This window comes from Calypte anna, chromosome 2 (genome assembly GCF_003957555.1).
Source record: "Calypte anna isolate BGI_N300 chromosome 2, bCalAnn1_v1.p, whole genome shotgun sequence".
Classification (NCBI taxonomy): domain Eukaryota; kingdom Metazoa; phylum Chordata; class Aves; order Apodiformes; family Trochilidae; genus Calypte; species Calypte anna.
Genome location: NC_044245.1, coordinates 3,274,643 through 3,292,279, shown reverse-complemented (window position 1 = coordinate 3,292,279; position 17,637 = coordinate 3,274,643). Strand labels below are relative to the sequence as shown.

At 45.7% G+C, this 17,637-nt stretch overlaps 1 protein-coding gene across 5 annotated transcripts in view; it reads right to left on the bottom strand.

The window, feature by feature from the left end:
• Positions 1-17,637, bottom strand: part of OBSCN (obscurin, cytoskeletal calmodulin and titin-interacting RhoGEF) — a 216,830-nt gene that overhangs the window by 92,938 nt on the left and 106,255 nt on the right. For 4 of the 5 annotated variants that reach the window (XM_030445974.1, XM_030445975.1, XM_030445976.1 and 1 more), the window contains exons 45-52: positions 15,584-15,850; positions 12,394-12,666; positions 10,594-10,860; positions 8,738-9,004; positions 7,960-8,229; positions 7,152-7,418; positions 5,227-5,493; positions 3,267-3,533 (exon numbers count right to left, since the gene is read on the bottom strand). In XM_030445974.1, the coding sequence (XP_030301834.1) occupies positions 3,267-3,533; positions 5,227-5,493; positions 7,152-7,418; positions 7,960-8,229; positions 8,738-9,004; positions 10,594-10,860; positions 12,394-12,666; positions 15,584-15,850 (2,145 nt within the window). Of the gene's footprint in view, positions 1-2,253; positions 2,527-3,266; positions 3,534-5,226; positions 5,494-7,151; positions 7,419-7,959; positions 8,230-8,737; positions 9,005-10,593; positions 10,861-12,393; positions 12,667-15,583; positions 15,851-17,637 lie in introns of all 5 variants that reach the window. The other variant, XM_030445973.1, reaches the window with a different exon arrangement.

The following is a 17,637-nucleotide window of genomic DNA, read 5'->3' as shown; positions in this document are numbered from 1 at the left end:
TCTGATCACAGATGAGCTAGGATAATCTACACTGGACCTCTGTCTGGCATGCTCCTCCTGAAGCTGGTGCATTGGGTTGAGGATTTGGGATGCTACTGGCAGACCTTGGGAAGCAAACATTATTTTAGGAAGGTCTTTTGGAAAACTGGTGCAAGGTTTCATCCAGCTCTCTAAGGCTCCCACTCGAACCACCTACATCTGTTTTTTTCTGGAGAGGAGGCATCAGTGGCAATTTATGGAGATTTTTTTTGGTTACAGCAGGACTGAGAAAGCCAGGAGGTATCTGTGCAGCTGGGGAGGAGGCTGCTGTCCCCTTTCATAAGATGCAGCTGTGCTCCTCACAGCAAAAGTCACCTGGTGGTCTTGGAGAAGGAAGGTGTCTTGGTGCCCCATTGCTCTTTGCCACTGCTGGCTTTGGACCTTGGTGGCCCTGTTCATCCATGCACAATGGCAGAAAGGGATTTAAGAATCAGCAGGAATCACAGAATCCCAGGAGCCTGGAACTCCCACCCTGTCTAGAGGAGTCAAAAGAATATGGCAGCTACTTCAAACCTTCCCATTTTCTCCCCACCCTTCTGCAAAGATGCCATCATGATTGCAGTTGTATGGCAGTGATATTAAGGAGAAAAACTGTCCTGAGATCTCACTTATTGTAGATTAGGTCTGGTTACAAGCTGGCTTTCAAATATGAGAATGGAACACATGGAAGAGAGGGAAAGAATTTTTTCCTTGATGAAGAACAAGCCCTGGATAGCTTCCCAGACAGAAATGTGAATCCTAGTTCAAAGACAAATCTATTTTTAAATTTCTGGACAAAGCAAAGTGCATGAAATTTGTTGTTACTACAAACACAGTGAGAATTATACTAGTGTTTTATTTCCCTGTTAAATGAAGTGCACATTGAGCACAGTATGACTGGAGTTCTTTTCTAAATATCTTATCCAAATCCAATTATAGCAATTTACTACTGTGATTCAGGTTCACATTAAAGAAACCTTGCTTTAATAGAAGCACAAAATATCTACATATATATGTGTACAAGCCTGAGCTGTGGGATTGGGCTAGATGATGTCCAGAGACCTTTTCCAAAATCAGTGATGCTGAGATTCTGTGAATTAACCCTCCCAACCCCCAGGAGCCCTTTACTTGACTGAGCAGAATACCTAATGATACATTTATTTTAAATTTATGTTTTAGGCTGAGCTAGAGCTGTTTGCCTGGAGAGATCAAGACCAGGTTCTGGCTGTAAAAATATGAAACTCAAAATTGATACAAATGGATGTGATGTTTGCACATTATTTTGTTGCTGCACTGTGCTGATGTTAGGTAGGAAATGACCTGGAATTTTTATCTTTGCAGAGATTTTCTAAATGCAATGTTAAATGTAAAATGTAAATGTTAAATTTTCTAAATGGACAAGGAACACATTATACAGAGAAGGAGACAGCAACCATCAGCTACAATTCCATATTGGTTTGGTCCTGTTACAGCAGACAGAGCACGAAGGTCGATTTTACTAAAGAATTCTTAGCCCTTTATGTCTCCAATCTACAAATCCCTTTTCCAAGTGATGAAAAGCTTTACTTTTGTCTGAAAAAATAACAATTTTTCCCAATGGCTATGAAAGGACAGAAGGTGAAGGAGCTTGCTTTGTCAAGTCTGGAGCTCAGTGTTATTGGCAGCTTGTGGCTACCCTTACCAAATGACATCAAGATTTATGCACCAGGCCAGAAATCTTTGCTAGCACAGGGCTGGCCATTACAATCCTGGAAGTCACCAAATTAAGCTCATGTTTTCCCTGTTACCCCAGTGTCACATACCCTTTAACTTCCAGGAATTGCTCTGGAACCAGCAGAAGAACTGCCCAAAATCTTGTCTTGGGAACAGGCTGAGCTCAGCACCATGGAGCAGCAGCACAGTGGTGCTGAGATTTTGTAGTTTTGTGAATTTCCAGCTGCATGGTATTTCGTGGCACTATAAAAAGTGTTGGAGAGGATAAAACAATCCAGTGCTGCCACAGTGGTTGGTCTCTACTGAGGCATCAGGTGAAAGCAGCAGCCCTGACACCTCAGCCTTTTCTCACCTGCATCACTCCAATAAATCAGTGTGGCTGCAAAAGACTGGTGACTTGCAAAACTGGAGAAGACAGAAGAACTGTGAAGGGATTTAGTAAGGGTAGCCAGGAAGGCAGAAGCACTAGCACACTGACCAAGTCCAGAGGTGGCCATCTCTGTCTTTCTGACAACAAAATACCTTTGACTAATAATTTAGCTGAAGAGATTAGGGACCCAGCTCTGAAGGTAACAGTGCCAGAGTCGTGGCACGCCACGTCATTTAGGGTTAAAGTGTGGATCATCCCATCCTGCTCAGAGATTTCAGTCACAAGGTTGTTGTGGAGGGGAGATCCATCGAGCCACCACTGCACGTTCTTCACGCCGGGGGGGGAGAGCTCACAGGTGAAGGTGGCCGACTCTCCCACAAAGACATCTGTGTTCTTTAAACCAGAAACTATCACTGCTGCCTCTTCTGTATAACAGAGTGAAAGAAGGTGCCAAAGGAAAAAAAAACCATCAACACACACACACACGTCCCTTCTTGCAGAACTACCCCGAGAGACAGCACAAGTTGTCCAAAAGACATAACGCTGTTCTGGTGAAAAAGTTTAATTTTTTTTTTTTTTTTTTTTTTTTTTTTTTTTGAGGGATGGGGACACCACTTTCCATCCTTCACCTGCTTGCAGACATGGAGTGTGTGTCTACAAAAGCTGCTTCACCAAGAGGAAGCTCTACTTTGTAGCCAGGCCATGCCTGGCTCTCCTGCGGGTCGTAGCCATCTGCACTGAGATCTAAGGCTGAGAGGTAGCTTAAGATTTAAATGGGATGTTTCTTACAGTGTTTGAAAAAAAGTTAAAAGAATATCAAGAATGATAGCAGCTGTAATCATTAATAACAAGAATTTCAGGTTCTTTTTTTTTTTTTCTTTCTTTTTTTTTTTTAGGTGACTCTTTCTCCAAGCAAATAGTTTTTCAGCAGAACCACCACCTGCTGTGGTACACAGTAAGGTCAGTACTTTATCTTAAGTTATAAGCATTGGTCCAACCTCAGCATGAACGTAAATGTCTACATCTTCACTGAAATCAGGAAAGGAACGAATGGATTTTTCAGCTGTTTGCATCTGAGACAACTTTGGCCAGCTACCACCAGAACTTTTTGAAGAAGAAATCCAGACAGCAAAATCAGAGCGTTTCCACCACGTTTCCACCTTACCTTGCACATACACAGAGCACGTGGTGATCTCATATCCAGTGCTACAGGTATAGTCCCCACAGTCATCAGGTTCCACACCGTGGATGATCAGCTCAGCAATGCTGCCCTTCTGCTTCACCTCATACTTCTCACTGGGCTCGATGACCACCCCTCCTTTTCTCCACTCAACTGGGGCATCTGGTTTGGAGATCTCACAGTGCAAGACAGCTGTTCCTCCTTCTTCAGACTCCACATTTTTCAGTTCTTCTTTAAATAGCACAGGTAGTACTGTGGTGAAGAAACAACAGCATCAGTGACAGTGCTCAGGGGTGAGAAACTTGCTTGTATTTTCTCCAGCTTGGCAGCTCTCATCTTTCTGAACCACAACTTGCCTGCTGGCAACAAATCATTGGATTCAGGTTGGATGGGGCTTGGAGCAACCTGGGCTACTGGGAGGTGTCCTTGAACATGGCAGGATGATCTTTAAGGCCCTTCCCAACCCAAACCAGTCAGTGATTCTATGATTGCCAGGCTAAGAGCAATCTTAACTCAATTACTTTGAGTTATGCTCATGGGGATCAGCTGCTGATACTCTGGGGGTGTCCACTGATGCTCCATAAAGATTGCCACAGCTCACAGGACCTCTCAGAGGCTTCATGTGGCACAATTTTTGGTGTAAGCAATTAGAGGCACAGCAGTACTAATCAAAGCATTTGGATATTTAATTGCAGAAACCACACACTGAGCTGGAGATGGTTATGGGAGTAAACTCAGGATCTAAAAGAATAACCTTGTTTCTGTAAAACTGACAAATCTATAACAACAATATATAAAAGTATAATATGAATGAAACTCTAATGTCAAAAAAATTAGCCCTTGATAAGAAAAAAAGGGTCAAAAATGTTGGCCATGGTGAAATACTCCAGTCTCTTCCCATCAGACAGCAGCGAGTTTTCTAAATGCTCTTGCACATCCCTTCCATTAGCAGCAGCTGCAGCTTTGCTCCCAGATCTCACAGTGAAATCAAAATTCCAACAGCAGAAATCAAACTGGGTTTAAAAGGCACCTGGATCAACCCCTTTCCTGCAGTTGTAAGAGTGGCAACAATAATTCAGTGACAGTGGCTTCCTCACTGGGGGGAAGAGATGGGGCAGGTTCTGATTGCTTCACCCCTCTGACTGAAGACAGGAAATAGCAGAAAGCTGAATCAGAATCAGGGGAGGTTTAGGTGAGACCACAAAAAGGTTTTTCACCCAGAGGGTGGCTGAGCATTAGAAAAAGAGACATAAACTTGACTAACCAGAGACATAAACTGATGCTTGCCTGACCCTCCTTGCACAAAGCACTGCTGGCATCTATCAGGGCTACCCAGTTACTTCCTATAAAAACACCATTCCATCATTTTTTTGTTTTGACTTCTTGGTTATAACAACAGCCTCTGCCTAAAATCAGAGAGAGCTGAATTTATGGGCAGCTGCTCAAACATCCTGGATGGATGGAAACTGAGTATCACCCAGCCTGAAAAAAAAACATGTCCTGGGATGCAATGTGGGAGAGAGGATGGAGCAAGAAATGGCCCCATCCTGCACCACACTCTTCCAAGCACATTTTCACCCTACATGGCTATATTTTTCTATAGAAGTGGAAGAATTTATAGAATTATTGACTCAGAGAATCATCATGGTTGGAAAGGACCTTCAAGATTAAGAACAAACCACCAGTCCTGCACCACCTTAACCAATAAGCTCCCCAGGGAAGTGGTCACAGCACCAAACCTGCCTGAGATCAAGAAACATTTGGATGATGCTCTCAGGCACCTGGTGTGATTCTGGGGGTGCCCTACACAGGGACAGGAGCTGGACTTTGTGATCCTGATGGGTCCCTTCCAACTCAACATAATCTATGACAAAACTTCCTTATCTCCCCTGTGGAGGGCAGCCACAGCCAGAACTTCTCTGCCTTCGAGCAAGGCTTCTCCTACCTTTGACTTGGAGTGATGCTGTGGTTTGCTGGTCCCCTGAGTCACACGTGTACTCCCCAGCATCCTGAGCCTCTGCTTCATAGATGAGGAGCTCAACACGTGTCCCCTCTTGCCGGATCTCATACTTGTCACTGGGCTGCAGGACTGCATCTCCTTTCCTCCACTTCACAGGGACATTGGGTTTTGTCAGCTCGCAGTGCAGGAGGGCCACGCGCCCTTCCTCCACCTCCTGGCTTTTCAGAGGGTGTTTGAAATGCACTGGCAGGGCTTGAGGTGGGCAGAGAGAGAAAATGGACAGAGGAAAAATGGAAAAGGGAGGAATGCTTTATTTTTAAGGTCCTAATAGTCAGAGTCACTGACTGGTTTGGGTTGGGAGGGACCTTAATGATTAACCAGTTCCAAGCCCCCTTCATGGGCAGGGACACCTCCCACCAGCCCAGGTTGCTCCAAGCCCCATCCAACCTGGGCTGGAACACTCCAAGGGATGAGGTAGCCACAGCTTCTCTGGACATCCTATCAAAAAGTCTCACTACCCTCACAGCAAAGAATTTCTTCTTAATATCTTATCTAAATCTCCCCTCTTCCAGTGTAAAACTGTTCCACCTCATCCTATCACTTCATGCCCTTGTAAAAATGCTCTCCTCAACTTTAGCACCTGCAGTTAGTGAAAGGTGCTCTAAGTTCTTCCTGCAGCCTTCTCTTTTCCAGGCCCATCAACCCCAACTCTCTCAGCCTGGTTCCAGAGCAGAGGTGCTCCAGCCCCTTGATCATGATGAGGCCTTTCATGAAGTTCGTGCACAAATCTGGCAGCATTTATTTCAGGAGATTTGCCAGAGGTGGGGATGGGTAGGTCTGAGCAGACCAAGAAGGAGAAGGGAGATGAGTTAACTAGCAGCAAACAGTTCAAGTTTTACAGGAGCTGCCTTTCTCTTCCCATATCCCCATATTCTTTTCACAAAAAATTCCCATCCAACTTAAATAATAATTTCTGAAGCCCAGGGTGTTTTTTATCCCCAAAATAAAACCACAGAACAGGGTAAAAGCACTCCAAGAAGACACATCTACAGACCTAAAGCTGCATCATTCTAAGAGCAACTTGGAAACATGCAGGCAGGGATCAATTTCAGAATCAGTAAGGTTGAAGGGACCTCTGGAGGTATCCCATGGATGGAGATTCTGCTATTCTGGGTCCCATTTCCAGTGTCTGATCACCCCTTCATGGTGAAAGGATTTTTTTTCTTTTCCTAATATAAATTTCTCTTGCTATAGGTTGCACGTCTTGTCTCCAGCCTTTATTATTTTCAAGCACAAGTCCTATGAAGCGAGGCTGAGGGAGCTGGGGGTGTTGAGGCTGGAGAAGAGGAGGCTCAGGGGAGACCTCATCACTCTCTCCAACTCCCTGAAAGGAGGTTGGAGCCAGGGGGGGGTTGGGCTCTTTTCCCAGGCAACTCTCAGCAAGACAAGAGGGCAGGGTCTCAAGTTGTGCCAGGGGAGGTTTAGGTTGGAGATGAGAAAGAATTTCTTTCTGGAGAGGGTGATCAGGCATTGGAATGGGCTGCCCAGGGAGGGGGTGGATTCTCCATCCCTGGAGATATTTCAAAAGAGCCTGGATGTGGCACTCAGTGCCATGGGCTGGGAACCATGGTGGGAGTGGATCAAGGGTTGGACTTGGTGATCCCAAAGCTCCTTTCCAACCTGGATGATTCTATGATTCTATTCTATACAGAGCACCTCAAGGAAATCTCTCTGTCCTCTCTAGACCCTCCTCAGGTCACTGCTAACACCGGTGTCCTCTCCTCTCCATCTTTTCCTCCCTTGGCAAACCTGATGGCCTCCACTACCTTCAACACCTGCCATGGGCTGGAAAGCTCCAAAAAATTGACAGGGCCACCTCTCAGCACTGCTGAGGAAAGAGGGAATCATACCTTTAACCTCTAGCTTGGCACTGGTCTTTCCCCCAGCTGTGTGGCAGCTGTAGTCCCCCGCGTCTGCACGGTTCAAATCGCGAATGACCAAGGTGTGCACCTTCCCCTCCTGCTTGATGCTGCACTTCTGGCTGGGCTGGATCACAGAGCTGCCTTTCTTCCACTCCACTGGGACATCAGGTTTGGAGACCTCGCAGGACAAGTGAGCTGTGCCACCTTCCTGAAGCTCCAGGTTGTGGAGAGGCTTTACAAAGGTGATCGGAGCAACTGCGGAGGAGAGAGGACCAAGAATGGTGCAACCACCTCACCCAGCAGTGACCCACCTGGGAGGTGGGTGCCCATAACTACATTATGAATGAGATAAAAGAGGGACAAACAAGAAAAGGTATTGACATGGCCCTTTTTTTCAAAATCATTCTATAGAACTTGATGGAACGGATTTTCAGAGGTTTTGGATGCTTTTTTTTTCAAGCAAATACGATGTAAAAACATCATAGATAGGAGATTCATTCAGAACATATCTTGATTTCTTCAGCATTGGTTCCCACATAGCTTAATTGCTGGTTTAGTAGAGGGATGTTTTTCCATACTTGCATATTTTTCCAAGTATATCTGCTTTCCTATACAAAAGGACTCAAAATGACTAGCTCAGATCTACAGAGCTCACTCTTTAATGCCCAGAGTAGCTTAGCAGAAATTCCCAGATTTCCAAGGACCTCTCCTCCCAAACACCCCCCCCCACCAGAAACTAAAGTTATGTTAACAATTCTTTTCAGTACCTCCTCAGTTTCCTTTGGAGGTTGCTCACCTTGGACAGTTAGCTCTGCTGTTGAGGTATGCTGCCCAACTTTGAAACTGATGGGACCACAGTCTTCTAGTGTCACCTTCCTCAGGATCAAAGTGTGACATTTCCCTTGGACTCCGATCTCATTCATTTCGTTGGATTGCAGGGGAACATCCCCCAGGAACCACTGGACATCCTGAGTTGTTTCCCGGGACAGCCTGCACTTGAAGACAGCATCTTCTCCTTCATAGGAAGTGATGTCCTTCAGCATCTCCACTATGGTTGCTGCTGGTTCTTTAGGGAAAGGTTAACAGAGCTTGAGACCCACTTCCCAGTGATGCTTCCAGGGTCAAACATTTCATCATGCTCCATCTCAAGAGTATTGTATTATTTGAAAGAACAACCAAGAACACATGGAGGTACACACAGGCACGTAGTAACATGCCCCATGCTTACACATGCTTAATGTATGTATATTTCCACACATATATGATAGTCTATGAGTGTTACACTCTATTATGTGCATGCTAACTATATAATAAATATTTATAGTGCCATCTATGTCCTGGGATAACTTTGCCAACAGATTTCAGTGGGTGACATCAACCACAGCATCATTGAAGTCAAACCCATTTCTCATTCCCCAGAGACACCTGAGCCTCTTATCCCTCTGAAATCCCTCTCTCCTCCAAGATCCCCATCATTCAGGTTGGGCACAGGACAATCACTGTCAAATCACTCAACCACATGCCCCTGCCATGGTACCCATCTCTGCTCAGCTTTTCCCCATGCAGAACCCCACCTTTCACCAGTACAGTCGCAGTGGTTTTCTGGTCCCCTGTCTCACAGGTGTATTCCCCAGCATCAGCTCCACTCAGGTTGTGAATTGTCAGCTCAGCCATTGAGCCCAATTGCTGCATCTTGTATTTGTCACTGGGTTTCAGCACCACCCCAGCCTTTTTCCACTGCACAGAGGTGTTTGATTTTGAGGTTTCACAGCTCAGAGTGATGCTGCCACCTTCTTCAGCTTGCTGGTTCTGGAGTGGTTGTTTAAAGCTTGCTGGCAAAGCTAAAGCAAGATAAATGAAAGGGGGAAAAAAAATTATATTTCACTGCTGACTGTCTTGTCACTGCATCTGCTGTTCAATGAAACTCTGGTGCCATTCTCAATTCCAAAATTATTTTCAAACCCCAACCAAGGAATGACAGAAAGTTCTGGATTTCCAGAAGCACTGAGCACTCTGCATTCAAGGGTCACTGGGCACTGCACATACAAAGTACCTCTGGGAATACATTCCTTCTTCCAGAAGAATGGTCATGGATATAGACTCCAGAGTATTTAACTGTGTGTCTCCAAAGGGGTAGCAAAGTCACAGCTCAAAAATTTACCCCAATAATCTAATTTCTTGTGTATTTAGGATGTTACAAAGAAAAAAAAATCATTATGCAGTGCTCCTCATTTGAAAATGGACCTGGAAGTGAGATGAAGCCTGGATGTCTCCACACTGCTGTGTATCACTGATGGGTCCAAGTGGAGTTTTGGAATAAGTAGGAGACAGAAATAATGTCTTGACAAATAAGCTTTGTGAAGACCCACGGGATCATCACTGAGAAAGAAATCCTCATCACAAAAGAAGTCTCTGCCTCAGTGTCCCCATCTTACACACTGAACATCTAAACAACTGCCTTAGAGCTCCCTAAAAGATGAAGTGAATGCTTTTTGTCTCCTTTCAGTATCAAGGTTGCCATAGTTTCTCATTGCCAGGATCACAGATGTACTCTCCAGCATCCCTCAGCTGAAGGTTGTGGATGAAGAGCTCCACAGCAGAGCCCATCTGCGGCATCTCATCCTTGTAGCTGGCTTGGAGCAAGCCCTTTATTCCACCTTACCCTTTATTTCACCTCACTGGTGCTTCATGTTTGGAGAGCTCAGCATGAAGAGTGACCATAGAGACCATGTTTTTTTTAATTATTATTTTTCCAGAATTATTTGAATGGCTGGAACCACACAAAGAGACACAAATGGACAGCCTCCACCAGAGGATCTGCTTGCAGAACACACCTGCTGGTATCACTGGATACTGAAGTCAGTGTGATATCAGTGTGTCCTTCATTGGAGAGCCCTCAAGGGATGGCTCAAAAGAGATTTCACAAAAACCTCCTTTATTTGAGCTGATCTTGTGTCTCAGAACAAGCCACATGAATATTTTATTTGTACCAGAGTGGATTTTTAAAAAGTGGACACATTGGCACATAACTCTTTCTAAGGCACTAGAAGCACGTGGGTGCCTTAATCTTCAGCATCCTGGTAAGTTTGGACACTTTGACTCTTGAGCATCTTGTGCCCAGGTGGGACAACAGCTCAAAGGACTGGGTTGAGAATTAAAATGGTCTCAGTCTCATTGGAGTTTCAACCTTGTTTTTCTGTGTGACCAGAAAGATGCCCTTGGGTGTAGGTTGTGGAAGCACTTGGGTCCTTCCCTGTTCCTTGTTCAAGACACCACAGGGCTTAATGAAAATTCAGAGAGCAAAAGGACTCAGCTGCCTCATGTAAGCAAAGTCAAGGAGAGAAGATGCCACCCTCTAACTGGGACTGATCTGGGGAGGTGGAACATGTTTCTCATCTCCCCCCAAAAAACCCAATGCAAAACAACCCACCTTTAACATTCAGAGTGGCTGTTGTTATTTCGTTTCCATTGTCACAGGTGTATTTGCCAGAATCTTCTTCTTTTAAATGATAAATCTTCAGAGTATGGATTGTCCCCTCCTGCCGGATTTCATACTTGGAGCTGGGGGAGATGACCTGGGTGCCCTTCTTCCACTCCACTGCCACGTTGGGCTGGGAGACCTCACAGCAGAAGGTGGCTGTGTCTTCCTCCTGCAGCTCTGTGCTCTGCAATTTCTTCTTAAAGACTGGAGGTGGCACTGAAATGACAAACACAGCCAAGGTGTTTAGTGTCACCTTCATCTTCTTCCCCTGCACAAGAACGGGTGAGCATTAAATACTTCCATCTGTGGAATCTGGGATTAAAACTACTCACAAATCATACAATCCCAGACTGGTTTGGGTTGGAAGGGACTGTAAAGGACCTGTAAAGATTTCAAACCCCCTGCCATGGGTAGGGACACCTCCCACTAGACCAGGTTATTCCAAGCCCCATCCAACCTGTCCTGGAACACTTCCAGGGATGGGGCAGCCACAGCTTCTCTGGGTAACCTGGGTCAGTGTCTCAGCATCCTCACACCAAAGAATTTCTTCATAATATCTCATCTCAATCTCCGCTCTTGCAGCTTAAAACTCTTATCCTATCACTCCATGCCCTTGCAAGAACTCCCTCCCCAGCTTTCCTGGAGCTCTTCCAGGCACTGGAAGGTGCTCTAAAGTCTCCCTGAAGCCTTCTTGTAGCCCCTGAACTCTTCTTATAGTGTCACCAGCAGGACCAGGGATGTAATTCTTCCCTCCAGCACTGGTGAGACCTCACCTGGAGTCCTGTGTCCAGTTCTGGGCTCCTCACTTCAAGAAGGACATTTTAGTCCAGAGGAGAGGAATGAGGATGTGAAGGGACCAGGGGGAAAATTTTATGAGAGAAGCTAAGGGAGCTGGGGGTGTTCAGTCTGGAGAAGAGGAGTCTCAGGGGTAACCTTATCACCCTTTACAACTCCCTGAAGGGAGGTTGGAGCCAGGTGAGACTTGGGCTCTTCTCCCAGGCAATGAGTGACAGGGCAAGAGGACATGGCCTGAAGATGCACGAGGGAGGTTTAGGTTGGATATCAGGAAGCACTTCCTCATGGAGAGGGTGATCAGGCATTGGGATGGAGTGCCAAGGAAGGGGGTGGATTTTCCATCCCTGGAGGTGTTTCAGGAAAGGTTGGATATGGCTCTGAGTGCCATGGTCTGTCTGATGAGGTGGGGAGGATGAGGTCAGGGGATGGAGTTGATGATCTCAGAGGGTCTTTCCAACCTCAATAACTCTGAGAAGAAGGGTACCTACAAGATGGCTGGAAATGGGCTGTTTGCAAGGGCCTGGAGTGAGAGGATGAGGGGCAATGGTTTGAAATTAGAGAAGAGCAGATTTAGGCTGGATGTTAGGAAAAAATTCTTTACTACAAGAGTAGTAGAAAAATAGCACAGGTTGCCCAGGGAGGTGGTTGAGGCCTCATCCCTGGAGATGTTCAAGGTGAGGCTTGAGGAAGCTCTGAGCACTCTGATCTGGGTGAGGGTGTCCCTGATACTGCAGGGGGTGTGAACTGGATAGAGACCTTTAGAGGTCCCTTCCAGCCCAAATGATTCTATGATTCCATGGCTCAGGCAGTGACTGAATGGCTTGGGATGGAGTGCCCAGGATATGACTGATAGGACATGACAGGGCATGATTGACAGGGCATGATTGATAGGACATGATTGACAGGGCATGATTGACAGGACATGATTGACAGGACATGACAGACAGGCCTTACCTTTTACTGTGAGCTCTGCTGTTGACGTGTGGGGTCCCACTCGGAAAGTGATGGTGCCAATGTCCTGCTCAGTCACCTTCCTTAATGTCAGGGTGTGAATCTTCCCTTTCTCCACTGCGATCTCATTCATCTCATTGTTTTGCAGAGCCACATCCTGCAGCTTCCATTCCACATCCCTGGCATTCTCGTGAGAAACCTGGCACCGAAAGGTGACATCGTCCCCTTCAAACACCTCCAGGTCCTTTAGGCCACTCACAATGGTCACCTCAGGCTCTGCAAAGAGACCACCAGTAGTCAAGCCATGAAAAGGAAAACAAGGATCAAATCACAGACTCGTTGGATGACATGGGTTGGAGAGCACTTTTGGAGGTCATGGAATTGCAGAATGTTTGGGGTTGGATGAGACTTCAAGAGAGCATCGAGTCCAACCCTCCTGCCAGGGCAGGGTCACCCAGTATAGGTCACACATCCAGATGGGGTTTGAATGTCTCCAGAGATGTCCTGGTTTGGGCCAGGATAAAGGGGATTTTCTGTCTGGTACTTTTGCTTTCAGCTCAGTCTCTTGTCAGGAGCTGCACTTGCTGAAATGAACAGCAAGGTTCTCAGTCAGTGGCTGCTCTGGGACTGATAACTCTGGGTGTTTAGAGTTCCAGCTGGGAATGGGCTGCAGAACCAGGGACACTGCTCAGCTCTGAGGAACATTTTGCCCTCCGGAAGGAGAAAAGGAGTAAAAAGGTCCCACCTGAAACCCTCCTGTGGGGAGGAAGGGACAAGATAGATGCCAGAATTGACCAAGCAGAGTATTCCATCCCATACACCTCATACTCAGGATAAATTTGAGGGATCACAAGGGTCAAACCCCTTCCTGCTTCCTCTTCTTCCCCTCTCCCTGTTTGCTTCAGCATCCTGGGAGGATTCCATCCCTTCCTCTGCCTGTGCTCCTGATCCATCCCAGCCTGAATCTCTGTGTTCCTGCCTCCAGCTCCCAACTGCTGCTGACCCCAGGATTCCAGCCTGGACTTTCCCAGGGCTGCCCTGCAGCCTCGGGGGTGACGTGAGAGTTATTGGGGAAAAGGGGGGAGGAACCTGGGATCAATTTTCCTGTCTATTTGTATAGATTTAGTCATTTTTCCTATTTCTCATTCCTGTTTCATTCAAGCTGTGTAGTTTAGTTTCCAACCCCTCAGTCTCTCTCCCTTATTCTCTCTCCTTTCTTTATCAGGGAGGAGAGGGGGAGTAATAGGCAGCATCTGTTATTGGGTTTAATTGCTGGGCCAGTGTTAAACCCTGACAAGAGAAGACTCCACAACCTCACTGGGCAGCCTGTGCCAGTGCTCTGTCACCCTCATGGTGAAAAAATTTTTTCTTATGTTTACAGGGAACCTCCTATGCTCCAGCTTGCACCCGTTACCCCTTGTCCCATCATTGGTCATCACTGAAAAGACCCTGGCTCCATTCTCCAGCCTTTCCTCATAAGGGAGATCTTCCACTCCATCATCTTCATGGCTCCATGCTGGACTCTCTCCAGCAGTTCCCTGTCCTTCTGGAACTGAGGGGTCCAGAACTGGACACAATATTCCAGATGTGGCCTCAGCAGGACACAGCAGAGGGGGGAGAGAACCTCTCTCAGCCTACCAACCACACAGTTTCCAATACACCCACAGGCTTTCTTGGCCACCAGGGCACATTGCTGGCTCATGAGCATCCTTTTGTCCACCAGGACCTCCCAGGTCCCTTTCCTCTATGCTGCTCTAACAGATCAGGTCATCTGGTCCAGCTACAGCTCAAATCAAGGCCAGCTTACAACAGGTTGCCCACTGGAGATTTTTTATCTCCAAGAATGGAGACAGCACAACCTCTCAAATCATATGTTTCAAACTCTGCTGCTTCACTGTTTTCAGAGTACTTGGTAATGTGGCTGAGTTCTTTCAGCTGGTGGCTTTATTGCTGGCCCTTTCTCAGAGACACTTTGTATATTGGTGTTTTTAATTGAATCATAGAATTTGTCAGGTTGGAAAAGACCCTTGAGATCATTGAATCCAACCATCATCCCTAAACCATCCCTTAAACCATATCCCCCATCATCACATCTAAATGACCCTTAAACACATCAAGGGATGATGACTCTACTACCACCTCCCTGGGCAGTCTATTCCAGTGTCTGACCACTCATTCTATGATTTTTCTTTCCTAATGTCCAGTCTAAATGTACCCTCTTGCAGCTTGAATCCATTCCCTCTTGTTCTATCCCTATTTATCTGTGAGAAGAGACCAGCACCAACCTCTCTACAATGTCCAGTGTTTGACACTCTAATTGGGTGAATACAGCATGAATACCAGGTGCAAAAAAAAAGCCAGGGTTTGGTTACACTTGCAGTTAGATAACTTCACAGAATAACAGCTAAACCTGATCCCTCCACTGTCTTTTTGCTACCAGAACTGCATATACCCTGTGCTGATGCTCTAAATTGGATGGGGATCTGGTTGTTTCTGTGTTCTCAGCAGGAATCACTGCATCAGCCCAAACATGGGGTGTTTGCACTTCAGTTTGCTCAAATCCTGCTTCTAGGACCTGCAGATCTGTGCAAAGATCATACAAACAGCCTGCAACAGGCAGAAGCTCTACATCCCCCACATCTCCTGGGGAAACACCAAAGGGGAAGCAAAGAAACCTTCACCTGAGCAAACGTGGTTCTGATCCACACAACCAAGGTTTTTGCACGAAAAAATGTGCAACTGGGCATCACGTGCCCAGTGTCTGTAAAAACTGAGTGTCCTGTAGGGATGCCAGTGGGGGTTGTTCCACACCAGTGGTCCCACCTGGATGCAAACTCTGTCTGTAAGGACATTAAGGCCAAGTGCATCTGCCACGTGAGTGGAAGCTGGGGATGAACCATCTGCTCACTTGCATGCATGGTGATGTCAAGCAAATATTTCAAGCCAGGAGTCAAAAATTACAGCTGCCTTGTCTTCTGTCCACCAGGTGCACAGAACCAAACCTTTGATTTGGCACATTGATTGTGCCATAAGGTATTTTATAATACCCTTCCTATGCTCTCTGTTTCTCACAACAGTTCAGCTGAATCTCACAATAGTTCAGCTGAATTATTTATGGCAATAATCACAATTATCTTGCACAATCTTAGCACCCTAAAGCAAAAATCCCCTTTTCCCAGTGACCACATCTTGCCTTTCACGGTCAGTTTTGCAGAGCTCATCTCATCTCCAGCCTTGCAGGAATAGACTCCAGCATCTCCAGGCTCCAAGCAATGAACCCTCAGCTCACGGAAGGTTCCCTCTTGCCACATTTCATATTTGGAGCTGGGCTGCAGGACAGCCCCATCTTTCCTCCACTCCACTTCTGCTTTGCTGATGGAAATCTCACAGCGCAGCTTGGCTGTTCCTCCCACTTCCACTTCTTCATTCTTCAGCTGCTGCTTCAGCTGGGGTTTGGTGACTGCAAAGTGAAAAATTCAACCATTAATGCCCAATTCATTAGTTTAGATCTGCCAGGTCTGGAAAACTCACCACAAGACACCTGGGGTCTGATGATGCAGGAAAAAAATTGCATTAAGTTCTTATATTATATTAACAACTCTTTTTTTTTTTTTTTTCTCTACAAACAGACTGATTTATATCCAGACAAGGAGAGGGTCAGAAAGTTTCTCCAATATGTTTGTTTCTCATAAATTCCAGGGCATCCAAGAAATATCTCTGATACATCTGCTCTGGACAGTGGAAACTGCAACAGGCATAAAGATTTTGGTTAAGCAAAACCTGATCAAAACTATTGTAAATCTGTTCATTTTAAGAGAAATACACACAACTGCCAACACTGTATATGATGTAAAGCTTTAAACACATCTCTGCTTTCTCTGCTACCTTTCCAAGTCTTTCCTAGAGTATCTACAGTCCTAGCATGGATTACATTTATTCAATGAGCCATGGAACAACTCAGACAACAGCTTGTCACTGATGAAGACAAGAGGGAAATATCCATCCTGGTTGGATATCTCAGTGCTTGTGCTTTTTCTTTCTAAACCCTACTGTGATACACACAGAGCAAGCACAGTGCTCTCTCACTTGTGGTTGACCCAGTGGTTGCCTCTTGGATCAAGTTCAGCCAAAAGATGTAAAGATCAAAGCCACAAGTTGCAGACAACAGTTTAGAATCATAAAAGAGTTTGGGTTGAAAGGAACCTTAAAGATCATCTCATCCCAACCCCCTGCATGGGCAGGGACACCTCTCACCAGCCCAGGTTGCTCCAAGCCCCATCCAACCTGGCCTGAAACACTTCCAGGGATGGGAAAACCCAACTTCCCTGGGCAACCTGGGCCAGTTTGAGATGACCACACACATTTCATGGCTGGTGATTAACCACAAACACCATTCTTGGTTTGTCTAAACTCAGCATTTTAGGATCTTCAAGGGAGGGCATTAAAAAAATTGGAAACAGTAGATTTTAAAAACACTTCTGTAAATTGCTTATGTTTAGTTATTGGTTCAGCTGAACTAGCAATGAATGCAAAGAGCAAAGATCTATTAGAACTCCCAGATCCTCGTGGTGCAGAGTTTCTTTCTTTTATCACACCAGGGTCAACACACTGTACATTGTGCTTTCCAGGTTTAAACAACCATTCTACAAATCCATTCTACAAATCCACTTTTCTGTATTCTCATTTATGCCTGGGTACCTGCTTGCCTCTTCATCTTAATTTTTGGGGTCCGTTCACCCACCAAGGAATAAAAAAAAATATTTAATGCATATAACTTGACAAATCCTCTGTTCCATTTGGACACAATGCTGACCATTCACTCTGAGGACTGCTGTGCTCTGCTGGTCTCCTGTGTCACAAGTGTAATCAGAAGCATCTTCTGGTTCTATGTTATGAATCACGAGCTTAGCTGTGCGACCACTTAATTTAATTTCATATTTGGCACAGGGGAAGAGCTCCATGGTGCCTTTCCTCCATTCCACTGTTGCATTCTCCTTTGTCAGCTCACACTGGAACTTCACTGCTGCTCCTTCCTCTGCCTCCTTGTCCTTCAGCTCCTTTTTGAAAAGAACTGGCAGAGCTAAAGGGGGGAAAAAAAAAAAAAAAGAAAAAAGAAGGAACAGGAGCTTTTATTGAAGCTTGAGTCATGTTCTGGTGAACACTGTTAGACTGGCACTTTGAGGAACAAGATGCTGTGCCTTTCAAGTGCTATAGTCCTAGGTAGGATCCATCTTTCTTAATTTGCCT